This window comes from Stegostoma tigrinum, chromosome 5, assembly GCF_030684315.1.
Source record: "Stegostoma tigrinum isolate sSteTig4 chromosome 5, sSteTig4.hap1, whole genome shotgun sequence".
Lineage (NCBI taxonomy): Eukaryota > Metazoa > Chordata > Chondrichthyes > Orectolobiformes > Stegostomatidae > Stegostoma > Stegostoma tigrinum.
In genome coordinates this window covers 85911324-85928736 of record NC_081358.1, presented here as the reverse complement: position 1 = coordinate 85928736, position 17413 = coordinate 85911324, and the positions used below count along the sequence as shown (strand labels likewise).

At 40.1% G+C, this 17413-nt stretch overlaps 1 protein-coding gene across 4 annotated transcripts in view; it reads right to left on the bottom strand.

The window, feature by feature from the left end:
* Positions 1 to 17413, bottom strand: part of LOC125452044 (NEDD4-like E3 ubiquitin-protein ligase WWP1) — a 130119-nt gene that overhangs the window by 52134 nt on the left and 60572 nt on the right. For 2 of the 4 annotated variants that reach the window (XM_048529952.2, XM_059646113.1), the window contains 5 exons: positions 7815 to 7953; positions 6779 to 6903; positions 5918 to 6055; positions 5731 to 5797; positions 682 to 860 (listed from right to left, as the gene is read on the bottom strand). In XM_048529952.2, the coding sequence (XP_048385909.1) occupies positions 682 to 860; positions 5731 to 5797; positions 5918 to 6055; positions 6779 to 6903; positions 7815 to 7953 (648 nt within the window). The remainder of the gene's footprint in view (positions 1 to 681; positions 861 to 5730; positions 5798 to 5917; positions 6056 to 6778; positions 6904 to 7814; positions 7954 to 17413) is intronic. The other 2 variants (XM_048529953.2, XM_048529954.2) reach the window with 2 other exon arrangements.

Sequence of the window (17413 nt, the reverse complement as noted above, 5' to 3'; positions counted from 1 at the left end):
CTGTCAATGTAATTACTTATCTTTCAGGTCTCCTAATATACCCTATTGCTGCTGCAATCTTCATCTTGCCAATTCATTTTTCTAGATGATTGTACAAGTAGATAAAAGTGGATTGTATCTTCAACTAGTACAAACTTGCATGTTTTGGCCATTTACAACTGCTCCCTGATATCCTCTGCTTTAGATAACCACCTACCTTCTGACACAAAGTAACTAACTACTGACACTGACCCCTCAACCATGTGAATAAATAAACTTAGCAATTATAGGATAATTATAGCTCAGGAAGAGGCCATCCAGCCTCGTGGGTTCATGCCAGGTCATTCACGAGCAAATCAACCAAGCCAGACTCCTCAGATCATTCCTCCACTGTACTCAATTGTTTTCTCCTCAGATTTTTATCTAAGTCCTTATTGAGAATCACAATCTGACTCCACCATATTCTCAAGCATTACAGCTCTGAAACATTCAATCACGACAGCAGTGCATCTTTATCTCATAGCTGTTAGTGAAGTCTTGTTGCTTGCAAAGTGGCTGCTAGACTTCCTATATAAATATAGTGATGACACTTCCAAAATATGAAACTGGTTGTAAAGTGCTCAGGACAACCTGGAATTGTGACAGGCACTACAGAAATGCATGTCTCTCTTGATACTTCTCAAACCATCCACAAACTCTTACCAGTACTGCTGGAGCCTTCAGTGGTGAAGCTTTTTGGCGTCGTTGTACTTTTAGGCCTGGCAGCTAAATGACAAGGAGAACGATTACTCTCTCCATTCACAATTGGAGAACTAGCAGCAGACTGCCGTGAAGAACTTGTTGATGGACTATCTGCACAGTTGGAGGTTTCGGTGTTAGATCTTGAAAACAAAATTTCAAGTTAGTACATCAGAAGCTAACAGATTGCACTGCTGTTCGTGAGGATACCCGATTAAACTGAGATTCATAAGATTTTTCCCTAATGAGCAGTTAAATCTTCTGTGATCTTATTAACGGCAGAGCAGGATCAAGGGTCCAAATGGCCAGCTCTTTATTCTTATACTCAAAAATCTTCTACACAGGAAATCTTTTTCTCTGCTGATAGTGCCCCCTTCAGAAAGGGGGAAAATGTAAAGTTCCATTATGTGTGCTATCTATCCAAGGAAAGTGACTACAGTCATGTCTAAGCTGGTCCTCATCCAAAGTACAAATGTGACGACTTTGAACACAGTGACTCAAGTGAACAATAAATGTGACTTATGGCCAATTTTTTTCCTTCCAAACCTGTTATTATTTCACCATACTCTGGTAGGATAATTCAACTTAGTGTAGATAGAGTTTGATTGATGAGCCTTACAATCAGAGCAAGTGGCAGAACCGAAGGTATTTCTATACACAATGCCATAGCTAGTTAGCGTATGGTCAATGAGATGCGATTGAATAGAATGGATCTGTATGCTCTGGGGTTTAGAAGAATGAGCGCTAAATTCCTTGAAACTTATAAAATTCTTAAAGGGGCTGTACAGGGTGGATATAGAAAAGATGTTTCCTCTGGCTGGATGGTAGAGTGAACTTAGGACTGAGAAGTGTGGGGTTTGGGGTGGTGTTTGGGACAGTCTCAGAATAAGTGGCAAGCCATTTTGGACTGAGATGAGGAGGAACTTAGAGGGCTGTGGAAGCTCGCTTATCAAGTACATTCAACAAAGCAACATAGGCAACGGGAGCTGGCTATCCAATCCCTCGAGCCTGTTCTGCTATTTAATGAGATCACGGAGCAAATTAGAATTCAGCAAAGAAGGGCCAAGGGATCGATTAAGGAGGGGGAAATAGAGCATGAAAGCAAGCTTGCAGGGAACATAAAGAATAACGCTAAGAGTTTCTACAGGAACGTGAAGAGAAAAAAGATTGGTAAAGACAAATGTTGGTCACTTACAGACAGAAACAGGGGAATGTCTAATAGGGGTCAAAGACATGGCCAAGGAACTGATTATATACTTTGTTTCTGTCTTCACAAGAGAGGCTCAGATATCAGAATTGCTGGAGGATGCAAGATTTAGTGAGATGGAAGAACTGAGGGAGATCAATACTAGTAGAGAAATGGTGCTGGAAAAATTGTAGAGCTTGAAGGGCAATAAATCCCCAAGTCCTGATAACCTACATCCCAGAGTGCTTAAAGAAGTAGCTCTAGAAGTAGTGGACGCATTGGTGGTCATCTTCCAGAATTCTATTGACTCTGGAACAGTCCCTCCAGAATGGAGGGTGGCTAATATCACTCCAATATTCAAAAAGGGAGGTAGAGAGTAAAGAGGGAATTATAGACCAGTGAGCCTAACGTCAGTAGCGGGAAAAATTCTCAAATCCATTGACAAGGATTTTATAACAGAGCATTGAGAAAGCATTGGCAGGATCAGACAGGGTCAGGACGGATTTGGTGGATCTCAGAGACTTAAATTCTAACAGGACTGGACTGGGCAGATGTAGGGCGGATGTTCCCAATGGTGGGTGTAACAACCACCAGGGGTCACAGCACGAGAATTTGGGGTAGACAATTTAGGATGGAGCTGAGCCTGTGGAATTCATTACCGCAGGAAGCAGTTGATGCCAAAACAATGAATGTATTCTTGAGGTGACTAGATATAGCACTTTGGGTGAGTGGGATCAGAAGTTACGAGGGGAAAGCAAGATTAGGCTATTGAGTTGGACAATCAGCCATCATGAAGAGCAGTGGAGTAGGCTTGAAGGGCCAAATGGCTGCCTCTTGCTCCTATCTTTCCATGATCTGTGGCCTAACTCCATATACCTGCCGTTGGCCCTTAATATCTTGGCTTCACAAAAATTATCTACCTCAGATTTGAAACTAACAACTGATCTAACATCAATTAACATTTTTGGAATTGAATCTACCAACCTGTGTGTGTAGAAGTGCCCCAATATCTCTCCTGGATCCCTGAAGTCCAGGTATCATTCTCGTTAACCTACACTGTGCTCCCTCCAAGGTCAATATGTCCTTCCTAAGGTGTGATGCCACGATCTGCTCACACTACTCCAAATGGGGATTAACCAGGGTTTTGTATAGCTGCAACATAACTTCTGCATCGTTCTACACCAGTCTTCTAGATGCAAAGGCCAGCATTCCATTAGCTTTCTTGATTATTTTCTGCACCTGTTCATTAATTTTAAAGATCTATGCACCTGAACTCTCAAATGTCTTTGGACATCCACTGTATTTAGCTTCATACTACCAAAGTATTGATGTACCCTTTGAGTCCAAAATGGAACTATAATAAACAAAATACAAACAGAAATAGATTCAAGAACAGTTTCTACCCTGCTGTAACTAGTTTTCTGAATGGACCACTCAAATTTTAATGTTGATCTGATGCTCTGTGCACCTTCTCTGCAACCGTACTTTTTTTTGGTCTGTTCTATTACCCTACGTACTTTGTATGGTATGCTTAGCTTGTAGTACAAGCAAAACAAAAACTTTTCACTGCACCTAGATATACATGATAATAATACATCAAATCAAAAGTAATTTACTGGTCCTAAGCACTCTTGAAAAAGGGCAAGTGGATATAATTCTGTTCAAACAAGCCATTTGAATCGGCAGGCAGAGTGTAGGAATAGAGGGGTCTTTTCAGGACGGCAGCCAGTAATGAATACAGTTCCACGGGGACCATGTTGAGACTACAATATTCACATTATAGGTTAACCACCTGGACAAAAGGAACTGAGGGCATTGTTGCTAAGTTTGCAGATGACAAAGATAATTGGAGGGAAAGGTAGTGTTGAGCTAGCAGGGAGGCTGTAGCAAAACTTGGATAGGCTAGGACAGTGGGCAAAGAAGTGACAGATGAAATAAAATGTGGGAAAGTGGGAAGTCATGTACCAAGATCAGAGGCGAAAAGCATTTTCTAAACAGGGAAAGGTTTTGGAAATCTGAAGCACAAAGGGATTGGAATTCCTGGTTTGGTATTCTCTTAAGCTTAAGATTCAACTGGCCGTTGTGGAAGGAAAAAGCATGTGAGCACACATTTCATGAGGGTTAGAATACAAGAGCAGAGATGTACTACTGAGGCTGTTAAAGGCTTTGGTCAAACCACATTTGGAATGTTGAGAGAAGTTTTGGGCTCTATCTCTATGGAAGGGTGTGCTGATATTGAAGGGGGTTTAGAGGTGGTTTACAGGAATGATCATGGGATTGAAGGTTTGTCATATGAGTTGTTGATGAGGACTCTGAGTCTGTACATATTGGAGCTTAGAAGTATGAGGGGCATCCAGCTGAAACTTACAGAATAACGCAAGGCTTGGATACAGTGGGTGTGGAGGTGTTTCCACTAGTGGGAGAAACAGGGACCCAAGGTCACAGCCTCAGAATGAACAGACAGTTCTTTAGAACTAAATTTCTCAGGCATTGCTATGAAACTCATTGCTGCAGCGGGCTGTGGAGGTCAATTCACTGAGTGTACTTATGACAGAAATAGATAACTTTTTGACTGGCAAAGGGATTAGGCAGGAGAACACGGTACAGAAATATATTAGCCATGATCAAATGGCAAAAAAAAAACCTGATGGGCCAAATGGTTGAGTTTTTCCCTTCTGTCTTATAAAGGATTGCCGAATTGGGAATAGAGAACTGAAGTAAGTTTTAGGCACCTCGAGTCTGCTCAGCCAATGAGATCATGGCTGAACTGATTACTCTGCATTTTCATCCATTCTCAATAACCTTTCATTCTCTCACTACTCAGTGATCTACCTACCTCAGCCTTAAAAATATTTGAAAACTACATTTTCCCTCCATTCATGGCTCACTGATCATGTTTTGACTATCCATTTGCTAAACAACTCTTGCAATAGCTTAGTTTGACTTAGTCTATGCTGTTGTGAATTTCAAGTTCAACCTTGCTTATGTTTTGTCTATGAAATAGCTAGATAAACTCTTCCCCACACACCTGCTCACATTTGAACTAAATATATTAATCAAAAGATCTACTTCTACTTTCAAACTTTTACGCCAATCCTTATTTAGAAGGCATTTCTTAACTTTTTAAAAAAATAGCTACAAACATTTGAAAAAGATTAGGCTCTTTTCCAGATTACTTTCTTTTCTTTATTCCTTAATTGGATGTAAGTATCACTGACAAGGCCAACATTTGTTGCCCCTTTCTAACTGCCCTCGAGATAAGTGGTTTACTAGGCCATTTCAGGGGTAATTTAAGAGTCACTCACATTGTTTTGGATCTGGAAATCAGATTAGAAAAAGATGGCTATTTCCTATTCCAAACAAAGTCCCTAAAGCTAACAGTGAATAAAACAGGATTTTTTGCATCAAATTGGCAGCAGTTTCACAGTCAATATTGGAGACTGGGCCTTCAATTCCAGACCTCATTAATTGAATTGGAATTCCACCAGCAGCTCAAATGGGATTTGAACCCATGTCCCCAAAGCATTCTACACATCCTCTGGATTACTGGTTCATTGACAAGACTACTGGTATGCACTGGTTGTGACATAATATCCTAATTTTCAACATTAATGGTTAATGTATATTTTGTACAATTGTACTGTAGCATCAACTGCTTCTTATTTAATGTTCAGTTACATTAAGTAGCACATATCTTACTCCAGATTTCCCGACACATGTTTCTGCAGTGCTTTATTTCACACCCAAAATAACATTTAAAGAGAACTTTCTCTGTTAGGAACTTTCTAGCAATATTTCAAGTCACAATTTCTTTTTTTTTTACATACCTTGTTCTAGCCCTTGAGGATGTTTCATCACCATTTACATGGATGGCATCTCCATTCTGCTGAACTTCTGTGCAAAAGTATTTGGTTAAATAGATATACTTTTAACAATTTCTAGAAAACTATTTTCAAGCAAGTGTACGAAACATTTATCATACTAGTCAGCAGATTAGGTGGGCGTGTTACTTACTGGTTGCTGATGCAGTGCCATTGGGTACAGATTCTTCATCCACTGTCATACCATCAAGGAAAACAGTCAAGTCCCCGGTTTGCACCGTCCCATTCTTATTTTCTAATGTTAGCTTCAATACTTCTTTAACGTTCTCCACTGCTCAAACACAAAGGGCGCATTTTAAAATAAAATGCTTGCTGTTTATGAAAACACAGCAACAGTTACAACTGTGTAATCAGAATTCTAAAACAACTTTTTTCTTGTTATGGAAACGATGTTACAAAGGGCATTCACAAGATAACAGTTAAGTTTCAGCCCTTAGCTATAAATAATCAATCAAAACAATGGCAAACAAAGTTAAGGATAAAAGCAATAACTTATATCTGCTGTTCAATTAACACAGAATAACAGAAACATATGAACAAGGAGCAGGGGTACACCATTCGACCCCTTGACCCTGTTTCAGCACCAAAATGCCAGACTACTTTACAGAAAACCAAGAAATAAAAAGCACATCGAGCAAGCAATGGGCAAATTAGTACGGCTGATCAAAATGTGTACGAAAGCTAGGAGGTGGGTTTTATAGAAACTTATACAGGAGGAAAAAGAAGTTACAAAACAGAGGTATTAGATAAGATTCCAGAATGGAAGGTGGGGAGTGCTGGGACAAGGCAGCTCAAAACACAACTATGAATGAAGGGCCATCAAAAGGAGAATGTAAAAGATGCAACAATCAGACAAAGTTTGAAGAAGATGCATGAGTACCTGATGCTAGACTGCTTACATGAGTAGTTGCCTCCTGCAACATCCACACTATGTGGTAAATGAATTTCAGCAGTCCATCAGAATGGGTGTGCTTAAGTTAACAGTAAAACTTACATTTTCTGTTGTGCGATTCCAAAGCTTGGTTGATGTCTAAAGTGGCTTTCCCTAGTAAAGCATCGGATTTTAACGTATGATGGCTCCAGATCTTAAAGTCCAACTTGGTGTGTGGTGTTACATTCCTGCAAACAGGAAAAAAAGTTTAGGTTTTGTAACTTGCATGTTTATGTGACAGAATTAATTTCATAATATCTTAATTCATGATTATTCTGAAAGCCCATTTGTTTGCACAATGGCTGCATTAAACATTTACGATAACGTAAAGACTCCTGGACTACTTGAAGGATGCATGTCCTCTAGAAATATTTTACAGTGACATGTTGACTAAGAAGATATAGCTGGTGGAGACTGCTTAATAGGACAGTTCGATATTTCGTGGTTATTATGAATTAGTGAGTTGAAAATGAATTTATTTTAATAAGGCTTTACAGCATTAGATTAGATATCTTCCACTCAATAGTATTTTATTCATTGTAGAAAACCAAAAATAAGCCATGCCGAAAACTAGGAAATCTGCATAAGAACATAAAGTTCAGAATAAGAGCTTATCAAGCTCACTGTATTGACCAGCCACCTACATTTATTCTACCATGGATCTCCCTCAATTTATCTTTAGAGTGTACTGCTACTTTCCCTGAGTTGAATATTTGAAGATTGGCACAGGACAGGAGAAACCAAACTTTTGTTTCTAATAATGTTGGTTGGAGAAATTCAAAAATTTAGCTGATATCGGAATAGCTTCATGTGAAAAGAATCTTGATTCAAAGCCAGCACAAAAAAGTTGATGGGCTTTTGATTATAATTTTGAATTATATTGTCTTTGCACAAACACAAAGAAATGGGATTTGTCCATCAGTCATAGGACAAGCTCAACAGACTGAATAGCTTCCACCTGTTCCTGTGCTCGCAGTTCCACAGAGCCACAATGCAATTTAGAGATTGGTTAGGAACATATTCTCAAGAAATTATATTAACATTTGTATAAATTGAAATATCATAGAAGGTTAATTATTCATTTCATAATTTTGCTTACATTGTTAAGTGCTCATCCCATTTTGGATTGGAAGAACTATGTGACTTTGCAGATTTCTTTAGTTCTCCGTCTGCTGATAATTCCACATAGATTGCAGTTCCAAACCAATTCTTTCTTCTTTTTAGTTTTGCAGAAGCAACTATTAAGTAAAATTGTGGTACAAATTTAAGTAAGTACAATTATGAAAATCTCTTACACCCCCAGTTGATGGTATAGAAACTGCTCTAAACAAATCCTATTTCAACGATACCATATATTTAAATATTTGATAATACAGACCAATGGAAAAGTTCTGTTAGAAAAGAAGTCAGTTCAATGTCACTAAAACAGTTCCTTATTTCATTTTAAAACATGTTACGCATGCACGTTATTTTCATCCATCATATAAATATCATCTTCCGCAACTAAAGTTTCAAAATATTAGATATATATTCAAAATCATTGATACTGTTCTAGTGATAACAATTAGTATAAATATATAGACATTGTCCAGTGTCCAAAATAATCAGGATTAGCTTTCTCCTATTTATGCATTCAGAAATCCCTTATTAAATGTTACCCTTGCATGCCTGAAAAGTGCAACTTTAAATCAAAGTTATGCAAATCACCACTGAAATAAAAGATTTTAAAAGAAGTCTAAAAATTCAAAAGAAAATGCTGACTTTTTACTCATCTCCTTTCCCACTACCTAGTCCTCTGGCTTACTTCATCACCCAGTCCCTGACCTTTCAGTTCACTGTCTCTTCTGTTCCAAACCCTTCCAATTACTGCAATATGTGCTCCTAACATTCCTCTTGTCATCTATTTGGCCCATTACTTCCCTCTCAAAGCCTCGTGTCAAATAAGGGGTTATAAGATAAACAGGCAGAGGTAGTTAAAAGAAGCTACAGCGATGCAGAGATAGACTGCATGCTAGTGAAGATGTGAGTGGGAAGATCAACGAATACTGGGAGGATCAGCAAGAGGGATGGTCAGCAGCAACCAAGAATGTCAGTAATGGTGGGGTATATCAGGGAATGGAAGACAACATAAAAATAGCAGAGATTGGGTCAGGTCTGACAAAATATTAGAACAATTTCCTCACAGTAGATTCAAATACATGCCATTCTGGTCAACATTAAAACAGAATGACTTGCAGTCATGGAGTGGGGTTGAATCTACAAACTTCTGACCTAAGCAGGAGAATTTGCAATTGGTCCACAGCTGACACAACTTACTTGAACATTCATCAACATCCTTTGGTACATTGCCACTACATAAGAGGTAACAAAAGAAGTCTTGTAGTGCCCTGTTTCTGAGCCAGGCTCTCTAGTTCAAGTCCCACTCCATCACTTGATGGCCAAGGAAGTTGTTTTCATAATTAACTTGAGTATCAACTGGCAAATCATTCCAACATGGGAAGCCACTAAGAGTGGGAGAAATTCTTGGTCAGCAACACAATGGAACAAAATTAGATCCTCTATCATCACTAGCCATAGCTCCAAAAATAGGGAAATTTGGGGACACACTGATTTATAAAAGTTTTGATTATCTTGCTTGATATGAGAAAGTCACTAAGTGTAAGAAGGATTAAGAAAAATAAAAGTGCTAAATCACACTATGATCATTAACTGTTTTCAAAACCAAACACTTTTGGCTCTATCTCAAGTGGCAGATTATTCCAATCGTTTATCCCTTTGGCTAAAACTAGAGTGACTGATTTTTTTGAAATAAGAGAAGAGTGTTGGAGAAAAATAAACATCAGGCAGTATCTATGGAGAGAAGACAAAAAGAATTAACCAGAGGTTTTTCTCTTCTCTCTACAGATGCTGGCAGGCCTGCAGTTTGTTCAGCACAAGGATTTTACTTTACATTTCCAGCATTTACACATAAAAGAGTCACAGAAATGTACAGTAGGGAAACAGGACTTTCAGTCCAACTAGTCCATGCTGATGTGCTATCCTAAATAAATCTAGTCCCATTTGCCAACATTTCACCCATATCCCTCCAAACTCTTCTTGCTGATATACCCTTTTAAATGTTATAATTGTACCAGCCTCCACCACTTCCTCTGGCAGCTCATTCCATACACAAACCAACCTGTGCATGAAAAAGTTGTCCCACAAGTCCCTTTTATATCTTTCCTCTCTCACCTTAATCCTATTTCCCCTGCCCATGCCCCTCACGATTTTATAAAGTCAGCTCCTTCCTGTAGCTCAAATCCTCCAACCCTGGCAACATCCTTGTAAATCTTTTCTTGCCCCTTTCAAGTTGCACAAAATCTTTCCTTTAGCAGAAACACCAGAACTATATGCAGTACTTCAAAACTAGCCTGACAAATGTCCTGTACAGCTGCAACATGATCTCCCAAATCCTATACTCAATGCATTGATCAATAAAGACAAGCATACCAAACACCTTTTTCACTATCTTTTCTACCTGCAACTTCACTTTCAAGGAACTCTGAACCTGTAGTCCAAGGTCTCTTTGTTCAACAACACTCCCCAGGACCATACCATTAAGCGAGTAAGTCCTGCCCTGATTTGCCTTTCCAAAATGGAGCAGTTCACATTTATCTAAATTAAATTTAAATTAGATTGAATTGTTTTTGTTTACTTTTCAGTTCTCAAAATATGCCTTCCACTTTCTTGTCATATTTTGAATATTGTGGGTCATGAAGGGCCACTGGTTTTAATCTCCACCAAAAACTCTACATGTTAGCTGTGTATTGTTGAATGAGTGCGTTTACAATTTAGGTGTTCTTTTTACCCTAACACAAGCTCAACATAAAATTATTAGGAGAAGTAAATATAGTAGAGACAATGTGACAGTTTATCTGGAACAGCATTTTAGCCATTGAGGTTGTTTGATAATTAAATGGTCCATTTTCCAAACATCTAAAATTACCCATCACCAATATTAAGATCAGAAAGAGAAATATCCGGAGGAATTCCACAGGTCTGGCAGGACATGTGGAAAGAAACAGTTAAAGTTTTAGGTTCAGTGTCCCTTCTGCAGGACTTAGTTCTTCACAAAAATTTATGAATTTCAATAGTAATTGCCTGACACGTTTGTTACTTTTCCTACGTCACATTTGGTGACCTATTTATCTTAAAATAAAAAGTAATTTTTTTAACAAAGTGAATCAGACCATAATATCTGTTAAAAAACTTACTACAAAAAAAAAACATTCTTACATATTCCTTTGCCATTTACCGATTTTGAATAAAGTTCTCCCTGGTACAGGTATCTACTTCTCTGCCATTTCAGAAAGATAATCTCATGTGATAATTCCCCTAATGAACCATTCACAAAACATATACCAAATTCATCAAGTGAGTTAGTGAAATTCTCCACTCAAAACTTGGGTTTCAGTTAATATGGCAGATTTATTTGGGAAAATTTTTAGTTCCCTCCTAAATTATTTCATGAGGCACTCTTTCACCCTAGAGTATAAAGTGGCTCTCCTTTCCTCTTCAGTTTATTCTTTTAAAAAACTCATTTATGGTGCACGAGTATTTCTGACTAGGTCAGCACCTCTAATTGCCCTCAAAGTGGTGAACAGCTTTAGGGTGTAGGTATGCCCACTGTACTGTCAGGAAGGGAGTTCCAGGATTTTGATGCAACAGTGAAGGGGCAGAAATATAGTTCCAGGTTATAATGGTGTATGACTGGAATGTGATGGTGTCCTGATGTTTTCACTTTATGCCTCCACCAAATCATCCGGCTGAATGGGGCATAGTGGAAGGGCAAATTGTTACAGATGTTGGAATCAACACTGAAAACAAATGCTGGAGATCGCTACAGGTCAGACAGCATCCATGAAGAAACATCAAGCTAACTTTTCTAGGCTAGAAAACTCATCATCAAGAGGTGAAGTGAAGAAGTGTGGAGGGGGCAGCATTTATGCTATAGTGTGGGGCAGGGGGCACATAGAGGCCTGTGGGAGAAAGGATGTTGATAATTCAGGTTAAGTGATGGGATTGGAAGAACGGCATAACAATGGTGTGTCCAAATACCAGATTTAAAAGAACAGACAGTACCACTGGAGTGAGGGGAGGGAAAGAAGACATTGTGACAGAGAATGCAAGTAAAGCCAAAAGAAAGGGAAGAAATAGGAGTCGGTTCACAATTTGAAGGTGTTGAACTCAATAAGTCCATTAGGCTATAAAGTGACGAGTCTAAAGATGAGATGTTGTTCCTCCGGTTTGCACTGTGATTCACTGGAACACTGCAACATGCCAAGGACAGACATATAGGAATGCGAGCAGGACTCTTAAAATGACCCGCTACAGGAAGGTCACAGTCATGCTTGCGCACAGACCAGCAGTGTTCTGTAAAGCGGTCACCTGGTCTGTGTTTGGTTTCGACAATGTAGAGTAGACTACGTTGCGTGCACAGAATACAACACACAAAACTGGACGAGGTACAGGCGAAATGCTGCTTCACCTGGTAAGCAGCATTATGCCCTTAGATGGTGATCATGCACATGGTGAAGGGACAGGTGTTGCACCTTCTGCAGTTAAATGGGTAGGTGCTTTGGAAAGCAAGATGGTTGGGGGGTTGTGAAACGTTAGTATGGTGTTCTGGGGGAAAACGATCCCTGCAAAATGCAGAGAGCCGGGGGTGGGGGGAGGGGTGATGTTTGGCACGATGGGCAGATGTGTTTGGTGATGGCATTCGGCAGTAGTCTGAAATGTCTGAGAATGATCCTTTCAATGCAGAGGCTGGTGGGATGAAGAGTGAGAACAAGGGGGGCTGATTATGCTGTTGAGTGTGATGAAAAGGGGCAAGGGTGGAAGCACAGGTGATAGAACAGTGGTACTTTGGTTGTAGCCCAGAAAGCGAAGTAATGCTCTGGGGACTTGGGTTCAAATGACAACATGGCAAATTGTGGAATTTGAGTTCCTTCACATTTGGATTTAAAGGTCTAATGACAGCAATGACAACACTGTTAACTGTCATTAAACTCCATCTGTTTCATTAGGCCAGGGTCTGGCCTAAACATGACTCCAGCCCAGAGAAATGTCGGTTATCTTGACTGCCCCTTTAAATGGCTGAGCAATTCATTTAAGTTGTATCAAACAGACAAAAAAAACTCAAGAAAAAAATTGGAATTGGGTGGACAACCTGGTTCTGTTAAGATCCTGGAAGTAACGATGGCAAACTCAGTCCTGTCAACCCTGCAGAGTACTCCTTAACTAACATTGGGATCTGGTGTCAAGATTAAGAGTCAAGCAACAAACCAACACAGTCATACTCATGGAATCACAACCATCGGACAACATTCCAGCAACACAATGTTAGGTTCTATTCTGTCCTATCAAGCAGGAGTAGCAGTACAAGTGGCATACAGTCAGGAGGCAGTTGCACCTGGGCATCCTCAGCAGGGACTCCAGACTCCAAGTCTCATAGCATCAGGTGAAGCATGGGCAAGGAAACTCCGTATCGGAACGCCTTGCCTGCCCAACTCGCTGCTGAATTCGTATCCCTCCATTTTGGAGGAGAAAGCACTCAGGGTAGCAAAGGCACAAAATATACACTGGGTGAGGGACCTCAATGTCCATTAAAAAAGACATAGCTACTAAACTGGGTCTGAAGCAGGTGGTGAATGAGGGAAAAACATAATTGACATAATTAGTGACAATCTGAATGCGCTGAAGTACCAGTCAACAACAGCAAAATCATAGACTCCTTACAGTGTGGAAGCAGGCCATTCAGCCCATTGAGTACGTACCAACTTTCCAAAGAGCATCCTACCCAGGCCCACCTCTCTACCCTCTCTCTATAACCACATCTTTCCCATGGCTTATCCACCTAAGCCATACATCCTTGGACACTGTGCAATTGAGCATGGCCAATCCACCAAGCCTGCACATCTTTGGACCATGGGAAGAAACCCACACAGACACGGGGATAATGTGCAATGGGTGGAATCAAACCCAAGGCACTGGTGCTGTGAGGCAACAGTGCTACCCACTGAGCCACTGTGCTGCCCGCTGAGACACCCAGCATCACCCAGGAGTGAGCTGAACACAGTCCGTGAAGATGAAGTCACATCTTCACATTAAGGATGTCCTCCCTTGTGTTATATGGCTCTACAACCATGCTAAATAGGATAGATATCAATCAGATTGAGCAAATCAAGACAGCACAACCACGAAGTGCTGTGAGCCATCACGAAAAACCGAACTGAACTCCAACACAATCTGCAATCTCGTGCCCTGGCATATGCCCCACCCTATCAAACAATGAAGCCACTGAATCAACCCTAGTTCAAAGAGGAGTGCAGGAGGTCACACCAGGAGCAACATCAGGCATATCTAAAAATGAGGTGCAACACAGGACTACCTGCATGCAAACTGGTATAAGTGGTAAGAGATAGGATTAAATGATTCCACAATGAACAGAATCAAAGCTCGGAAGCCTGCCACAACTAATCAAGGTGATAGGTAATTAAACAATTCACTGGAAGAAGCAGGTCCACAAACATCACCAACGATGGGACAGGTCAGGATATCAGTGCAAAAGACAATTCTAAGAATCTTCAGCCGGAAGTGCTGAGTGGATGATCAATCTTGGCCTCTTCTGGAGGTCCCAACACAGGTGCCCATCTTCAGCCAATTCTATTCACTTGACATGAAGTCAAAAGGACACTGCCATGGCTATTGGTTCTTACAAGATTCCAGAAATAGCAGTGAAGACAAGTGCTCCAGAACTTGCTGCACCTTAGCCAAGTTCTTCTAATACAGCCACAACACTGGTATTTACCTGAAAAAGTGGAAAATTGCCCAGATGCATCATATACAATTTTTAAAAAAGCAGGATGGATTGATCCCTGCCAATCACCAGCCCATCAGCCTACTCTTACTCATCAGTTAAGTGATGAACGTGTGGGGAGGTCATCAACAGTGCTATAAAGCAGCACTAGTTTAGCAATAACCTACCCACTAATACTCAGTTTGAATTTAACCACGGCCATTCATCTCCTGACCTCATTACAACTGCAGTTTAAACATGGTCAAAAGAGTGGAACTCCAGTGGGGTGATAAGACTGACTGCTTTTGGCATCAAGGCTACATTTGACCAAGTGTGACATCAAGATGCCCTTTTAACTCAATTACTCTCCACGGGTTAGGGTCATACCTGACTCAAAAGGGATATGGTTCTGATTGTTGGAAGTCAGTCATCTCATCTCTGCACGGGTTCCACATGGTCAGGTCCTCGGTCCAACCATTTGTAGGTACTTCATCAATGAACTTCTCTCCATTGTAAATCAAAAATGGGGATATTAACAGATAATTGCATAATGCTCAGCATTATTCACAAATCTGCAAACATTGAAATAATTCGTGGCCAAATTCAGGAAGACCTGGGTAATAACTGGACAAATTGCAAGCAATGTTCTCTCTAAGCCACATGCATGCACATCCACTCCAAAGTTCTGTGCACAGTGACTGATGTCGTAATGCTGACTGTGGCATTCGTTTGTGGCTCTGCAACGAACTCCGAGAACCACACAGACAATGAAAATTAGAGGAAATGCTGATGTCAAGTAATATACACACACCACACAAGTGCCAGACAATGATGATCTCCAACAAGACAATTTTTAATTGTCACTCCTGGACATTCAAGAACATTACCATTGCTAAGTATCTGATGACCAATGAGGGGTAGAGTGGCAACCTGGTGACCATCGACCAGAAACTGAACAAAACTAGCCATTTCAACGATGCGGCTGCCACACATACAGCAATTAATTCACGTTCTGACTCCCCACAGCCTGTCCACCATCAATTAGGCACAAGCCAGGAGTACTAAGAAATACTCACTTGGGCTGGAAGAGTGCAGATCCAACAACACACAAGCTTGAAACCATCCAGGACAAAGCTACTTGCTTGCCTGGCATCAATTCACATGCACCACAACCAACACACAGTAGCAGCAACATGCACCATTGACAAGATACACGACAGAAATTCTCCAAGGTTCGTTGGACAGAATCTTCTAAACTCATGACCACTACCATCTCGAAGGACACAGGCACCAGATAAATAAAAGCCCCACTACCTGCAAGTTCCCTCCAAACCACTCACCACCTTGACTTGGAAATATATTACTATTTCTTCAATGCTGCTGGGTCAAAGTTCTGGAGTTCCGTCCCAATAGCATCTTGGGGGTACCTACACCAAATGGACTACAGTACTTCAAGGAAGCAGCTCACTACCACCTTCTCAAGGTTAAATAAGAATGTGCAATAAATGCTGGACCAGCCTGTGAAGTCAACATCCCATGAATAAATAAAACAAATCCATTTTTGATTTGAATATCTATTTGTACATTCCTTTTCTCTTTTCATCACTTTCTAGTGCTGCTGAAAGAAGTTATTTTGCCCACTGCATTTGTAAATGAGAACTCTTATTGTCACAGTAGTTCTGTCTATAACATGCATTGCTCAGAACCAGTTCCATTTATAACTAAAGACTTATAAGAGCAACAATAATGCACGGGGGGCCTAACTGTGCTTGTTTTGTCACTAAATATGGACACATTAACTAGGCTTCCAGATCAGCGATTGAAAATATCATATTTCAAACATTTAAAAGCAGAAACTCTGACAATAAGGGAAAGTGAGTGCACTTGTGCAGAAGTTGTTTTTTAGCTCAGACTTTCCGATTGCTCACATAACACTTCTTTAATTAGAGTACACAGAAACAATTTTTAATTAGGCGAAAACTGTCTAATTCAATCACTTACTCTGGCTGGGTATTGACCACAGTTAGTTACTCTTGATAGGGTGGTAGTGAGTTGCCCTCTTGAACAACTATAGTCCATTTAATGCATATATGCTCACAATGCTGATAGGGAGGGAATTAAAGGATTTTGACCCAGTGGCATTGAAGGGTAGATTTTATTTGTTTATCCTAAACTTTTCAGTTTAAATGCATCTTGATTCTGAATGTCTCTAATAAAACATTAGAGACAACAAGATGTAGACCTGGATGAACACAGCAGGCCAAGCAGCCTTCCTGTTCATCTGATGCGGCTTGGCCTGCTGTGTTCATCCAGCTCTACATCTTGTTATCCCAGATTCTCCAACATCTGCAGTTCCTACTGCCTTTGAAAACACATTAGTTGGTCCAAGTGAAATTCAGAGTACTGTTGAACGACTTACTCAGATATTTGAGACTATTGCTACAGAGCTACAATGTCAGGACAACCCATGTCACATAATAATCAGATTGAAAGTATCAAAAAAATTCCAGTTACGACAGGAAAATCTGACTGACATAGTAGCACAATAGAAAACATCCTAAACTGCAGAACAGGTTCCAAGCTAACCATAAATGTCATCACAGGAGATCTAATAGGTTAGTTGGAAGTCTCAATTTGTTTTTAAATTAAAAGAGGCAGCAATTCAGTGTGTCATGTTGTGTTGACCCTCTGCAAGAACAAGTTAGTCCCATTGTGTCCCACTTTCCCTGCACATTTTCACACAATTATCCAAAATGCTTTTAAAAAGCATGTTTTAGTTTTGCCTTACTTTGCCACATTTCTTGACATGAATCCAAATCCAAACGACTCACTGCATAAAACTGTATTGCTTCATGTCTCCT